The 5,941-nt window shown below is 50.5% G+C and overlaps 1 protein-coding gene across 1 annotated transcript; it reads left to right on the top strand.

Moving 5' to 3' along the window:
- Position 1: 1 nt before the first annotated feature.
- On the top strand, positions 2–2,220 carry OSR1 (odd-skipped related transciption factor 1; the record flags this gene model as incomplete). Its single annotated transcript, XM_019520668.1, has 2 exons — positions 2–315; positions 808–2,220. Coding segments are annotated over 2 exons (450 nt in total), but the record flags the coding sequence as incomplete, so codon positions are not given.
- Between the last annotated feature and the right edge of the window lie 3,721 nt (positions 2,221–5,941).

The following is a 5,941-nucleotide window of genomic DNA, read 5'->3' as shown; positions in this document are numbered from 1 at the left end:
CGCCGCGCTCAAGGCCAAGCCGCGCTTCGACTTCGCGCACCTGGCCGTGGCCGCCACGCAGGAGGAGCCGGGCAAGGCGGCGCGGGGCCCGGCGCTCGAGGCCGCCCGCCTCGCCCTGTCCCCGGAGAAGAAGCCGGCGCGGGGCCGCCTGCCCTCCAAGACCAAGAAGGAGTTCGTGTGCAAGTTCTGCGGGCGCCACTTCACCAAGTCCTACAACCTGCTCATCCACGAGCGCACGCACACGGACGAGCGGCCCTACACCTGCGACATCTGCCACAAGGCCTTCCGGAGGCAGGACCACCTCAGGGACCACAGGTCCGGGCGGCAGAGGGGGGCGGTCAGGACCAGGGGGCCGGGCACCAGGGAGCAGACGGGGGTCGTAGGGGGCACGGGCAGGACCAGGGCTCGGAGGACGGGCTGCCAGGGATGGCAGGGGAGACAGTCAGGGAGCACGGGAGAGGGGATCGGGGTCCAGCGGAAAGGGGGCTTGGGGGCTTGCTGCTGGTACTTTGTCCCGGCCCTGGCACTTGCATTTCCCGGGATACTTTCCCCGTCCACAAGTCTTCCCTGCCCGGTTGCTCGCAAGGACGCACCCCGGGGGCGATGGAGGAGCTTTGCACGGGCAGGATGAGTCCCAGAGCCTAGGTAGTTTCCCGCATGATATGCTGCCCCTGCCCCTCCTCTTGGTCCCTTGCCTGGGCCTCGGCAGGTTGCGCAGGGCGCTTCCCCATCTCCGTAAGTGGCTTTGACAGGCAGGTCACCTTGCTGCCTCCCGCCTGGTTTCCCCATCTCTCTCTCTCTCCCCAGATACATCCACTCCAAAGAAAAGCCCTTTAAGTGTCAAGAATGTGGGAAAGGATTTTGCCAATCCCGGACGCTAGCGGTCCACAAGACCCTGCACACGCAAGTAAAGGAACTGAAACCGTCCAAGCTGAAAGGCTGAGCGGGCTCCAACTCCCACGGACTCAGTCCCTCTCCAGGCGTCCTCCCCAATTCAGAACAGACACGACAGCCCCAGGATGGGAGCACACACACACACCCCTGCACACACACACACACACACACACACACACACACACACACACACACACACACACACACACACACACACACACACACACACACACTTCCTAAATCCTGGTTTGAAATTGAGTTTGGGGGCTGGAAAAGCAGCTGAACCGCGTGGGGCACAACCCAGCCGGCTGAGTCTTTGGTGGCTTTGAGAAACTTTATGCCAAAAGGTGGTGCTCACGTATCGGACAGGAATCTCTCTGTCTCTCTCTTCATTATTTTTAAAAAGAAAACAAACCCGTAGCTTCCAAAAGTATTCCTTTTTAAAATATATAGATATATATTTTATATTTCTTTTGACTGTATAAAGCTTATTACTTGTACACTTCAGAACAAAAAACCCGAATTCCGGAAGACGATTCAGGACTGAAACTTGTAGCTTCTCCTCGCAGCCAAACAGACTCTCGGGTCTTATCTCCCCCACTTGTTGCCTTAAAAGAAACTTTCCCAAAGAGACCTGAGTCTCCAGGGATCAGTCTTGCCACGCGGGATCGTGCCTTGGCCAGAACTCAACCCGACAGATCCCCTGGAGCTCCGGACAGATCCGCTCAGTGTTGGCACTGCCTGGAGCCCTGGTTTGCCTTGTGCGGGCTGGTGCCTTGGGGCGGCGGGTTGTCATTTGTGGACTTATTTAAAAATATATATAATTCTGGACTTATTTAAAAAAAAAAACCCACCCAAAGGAATGATCCACCCTGGCTGGGATGATCTAGCTGGGGCTGGTCCTGCTTTGAGCAGGGGGTTGGAGTAGATGATCCCTCCAGACCCCCACGGGCGATGATGCTATGCGAGGCCAGTGGCGACACGGGAGCGATGCCCGGCACGACGTGGTCTTGGTGGTACTTTAAAGCCTGCGCGTGTCCTGAGCAGAGAGGGGGTCGCGCTCGACCTGAGAGGTTTTCTTTTCTTTCCTTTTCTTTTTTTCTTGTCTTTTTTAAATTTGCGGCTGGCTTTTGTGAGCAGTGTATTCCACGGATGAAAACCAAAAGACATTCCAATAAGTTTTGCTTATTAAAAACCAAGAAAGAAAGAAACCCCCGTTGTATGGCTATGTGGCACTTTATGCTGAGTATTGGTATTGACATTTATCACTGGATTGTGTTTTTTTTTTTTTTTTTAAGTATTAAAATAAATGGTTATTTTACAGGCCATTTGGAGTGGGTGAACTGCCCCGCGTGTGCTCGGGAAACTTTGGGGTTTTTTTTTTAACCCTTTGCTTGCCCAGGCCAACACCCGCTCATTGCTGCTCCTCTTTCAGGGGGTCCAAAGAGATCCCCGGCTCCTGGGGGTGGGGGGCAGTCTCCTCTCCTCTTCGCCTGCCCGAGGAGAGGGAGACAGCGCTGCCAGGTCGGGGCGTTAGGAGATGAGATGAGGTGTCGGGGTGTTAAAAAACGAATCGGATGATTAATGGGCCCGTGGAAGGCCCCCGGGGCTCCCCTGCCAGGCAGCGCCCCGCATTTATCAGTGGCGCCTTGGGCGCGTTTGGTGCGGGCCGGGCGCAGGTCAGCGCTGCGTGCTCCTCCGCGGGAGCTCCGGGCGGTGCGTGTGTGCGTGTGCGTGTCGGGTCCTTCCCGGCGCGTGTGCCGCAGACAGCGCCCCGCTCCCTGCCCCGAGCAATCACCCCTGCAGCAGCCACAGCGCCAGCCTCCCCGCATGACTCGCCCCGCAGAGCGAGTTGAACAGAAACCGCTGCAAAAAAGGCACAGCTCTCATTCCCCGCATCCGCTAGAAACCGCCAACCTCATCCACTTTTTGGTCCCCTTCTTTTAGTTTCCCTTCTCCTGGACGCAGCGATTGCTTTCGGGGGGGGAAGAATTGCCCGAGGCATGGAGGGAGGCTATTGCCTTTGCTTCGGATTTAGGAAAGATAAAAATCTGCCCCTTCCCCCGACGCGCGCACACACACACACACACGCTCCTTTATTAGATGCAGACACAAGTGCATCACAACTAATTCGATACACTTGTTTGATCAATTACAGCTTCCACCTTCGTTTTTTGAAGCCCGCTGGGAAGTTTAGTGTATCCAGATCCGGACCGCTGGCTAAGAGCAGCTAGAAATACTGCACGGTGGAGACATTATGCAAACCATGCCCCCCCCCCCCAAGTTAAAAGTTGCATTTAAAAATGAATCGGAAAGTGTCTGTAGCGACGATGCACATATTTTGCTCTCGGTTTCGGCATGTCTAAGATGCTAGAGAGAGACGGGAATAAACGGGGTAGGACACAGGCTCTGCAGCCGCCTGCTCTGTGTTGGGAGGGATTTGCGGGCGAGAGGCGAGCATCGCAGCGCTCCCCTGCTTCATCACCCGTGCCTGTGTCTCTTTTCGTTGCTTCTGCAGGGGTCGGTTGCAAGAAAGTAGCTTTGCAGGTGGTTTCCAGGCAGGACCTCCACTGCACCGTGCCCACCTCCTTGTACGGTGGATTGATAGAGCTGGGGGCTCGAATGCAAGTCTCCAGGGTATCAGTCCAGCTTTCTTCCCACAGGGTTCACACACCAGTGGGTGGGACAAGCCTTCTCTCAGCAGTCACCAGTTGTGGAGCATCTATCCTTGCCGAGGCAAGGAGAACAGGGGCTTTGCCGAGCTGGTACCAGCAGATCTGTCTTGATCTGAAACAATTGATCCGGGACACAAACTTTTTCCAGCTCAGTGGCCTTAGGGGTTGGCAGATCTCAGGGGAGAGCCAGGGAGAGAGAGCAGGGATCACAGTTGCCTCTCTCTCCCGTGTGAGCTACTTGTATAATTCATTATAAGGAACAAATGAGCAGAAATGCTCCCTGGAGCCTATTCGTGGGGGGGCTGAGGTGAACGACAGTATCTTCTGCCACCCGTCATCTTTTATCTAGGTAATAAATAGAAGGGAGTTTTCTGATTCATTTCCAAGGGGCGATTACTCAGATGAAAGGTTCCCACGCTGGCTGAGCCATCCTTTCTTATCATCGCTGGTTGGGACCCCTGAAAAAAAAGGTGAGGTAAGAAATTTGATTTATTTTGTTTAGTAATCTTAAGTATTCTCATCACAGGATAGCACAGGGGGAGAGCGAAGAAGCTGTTCCTTTTCGGATCCAACTGGGCATGAGGAGCATTTCATGTATAAGGTTATGGGACTGTGAGTGGGTTTGCTGCCAAGAATTTCCCTGTACATGTATTTTTATGTGCAATAATAATAAAAAAATCCCTAGAATTGACATAATCAGAATTACAGATGTACTAAGAATTTATGCAGGGTAAATATTTTCTATAAACAGAACGCGGGATTAGTCATTGTAAAAACAAATTTTATCTTTCTGGTCTCATTCCTAGTTTTGCTGGGATGCAGTTGTTCAGTTTCCAGTGCCGCTTTCAAATCCTTATGGTGCACTGTAAATGCTGCGAGTCCAACCGTGTGCATGAAATCACAGAGATGAAATTATGCCATTCAGCAGGGATAAGCAGGACTAACGTCCAACAATGGGTAAAGAAAAATTAACTTGGGGACAAATATTTTTGCCTTATTACCATGCGTACTTTAAATGATGACTTACCTCTGTCTTTTTATTTTTACCCTTTCAAATCGAAGCTCAGTATCACATATTTTCACAGTTGCTTTAGTTTTCAGTTTGCACCAGAAATATATCCTTGAGTGGGAGTTTTGTCTGTGAGAGGACTACAGCATCTGGCTCCGGTTGTCTCCTGATATAAGATTTACAAGGGAAATGAAGTTTTACCATTTCCAGTTACAGACTGAAATGTAAAGATGTCTTGGCACACTTACTCTTTTGCATTCCATTAATTTTTTTCCTGCTCATAAAACATTGTTACACTGTTATTGGCCTGAGTGAGGGCTGCAGAATCATGCCTGAGTACTCTCCCATACACGAGGAAGGCCTGTGGGTTTATGCTCCTGCTTTCAAGTCAAGCAAAGAGGAAGTTTCCTTGAGAATCTTACATGGGTAATAGGTACTTGCTCGGCTATAGCGGGGTTAAGTTTGGCTCCACAGATAGTAGAAAAATGCCATGGCTGTGGACCAGGCTGGTGTGCGCAGTGTGGAAACAAGTATTTTATAGCTGTGCACGTTGAAGCAGCATGGTGTAAAGGCATTGATGTGTAGCAGTCTCCTCTGCCCTGCTGTGTGACATCAAGCGAACCACTTGCCTTACTAGCCTCGGTTTCCTCTGTAAAACAGGGATAGTAATACTTACCTCCTTTCCAGGGATACTTTGAAACTTAAGTCATTTATGCATGTAACACGCTGTACATTATCAAAGCTGCATGCAATGAAGTGTTCTAGTGTTCTAGGGAAGTGGGAGGAGGGACTGCAAATTCTTACCTGCACAGCTGAGAGTAACATCTGGCTGGGTAGATGTAACCGAGTAGGGACGTTTATAGTCCTGTGTAATTTTTTTTTCAGCCTTGGCAGATTTGCTGAGAGACCGAGTTGTAATGCCCTGCATGCATTTCTGCGTGACATTCTTATCCAGTGACTAAACAGAATAAACAATGCGGGCCATGTTCATCCCTGGTGTAATTTCAGTTGCATCAGTCATCTTTATAAGGGTGTTTTTAAATTATGTTGATTTTTGGGTTATCTGAAGGCTGAATTTGGCCACTTATGTATTTGCAACATGTGCTTTTTCCTCCTGGTAAAACAGGGGTGGCTGTCCTTGCCCTTCATCTAACATACTTTTGAGGAGGGTTATAGAAGGATGAACCATTACTCTCTTTTCCATATTCAGGTCAACCTTCTTAACTTGCATAGCAGCTGGAGTGGGCTTGGTATTCTACTAAACTCAGACAATTCATTGAGTGACAATTTCAAAAGTTCTTACATCCTTTTGACTTTCACAGAGAGATGGGCTAAGTGACTTTAAGAAACGGCTAATAATTTT

The sequence above is a fragment of the Gavialis gangeticus genome, unplaced genomic scaffold (genome assembly GCF_001723915.1).
Source record: "Gavialis gangeticus isolate Ggan-Ray unplaced genomic scaffold, GavGan_comp1, whole genome shotgun sequence".
Taxonomy (NCBI): Eukaryota; Metazoa; Chordata; order Crocodylia; family Gavialidae; genus Gavialis; species Gavialis gangeticus.
Note: the sequence above shows the minus strand (reverse complement) of the source record. Positions and strands in the feature narration are given on the sequence as shown.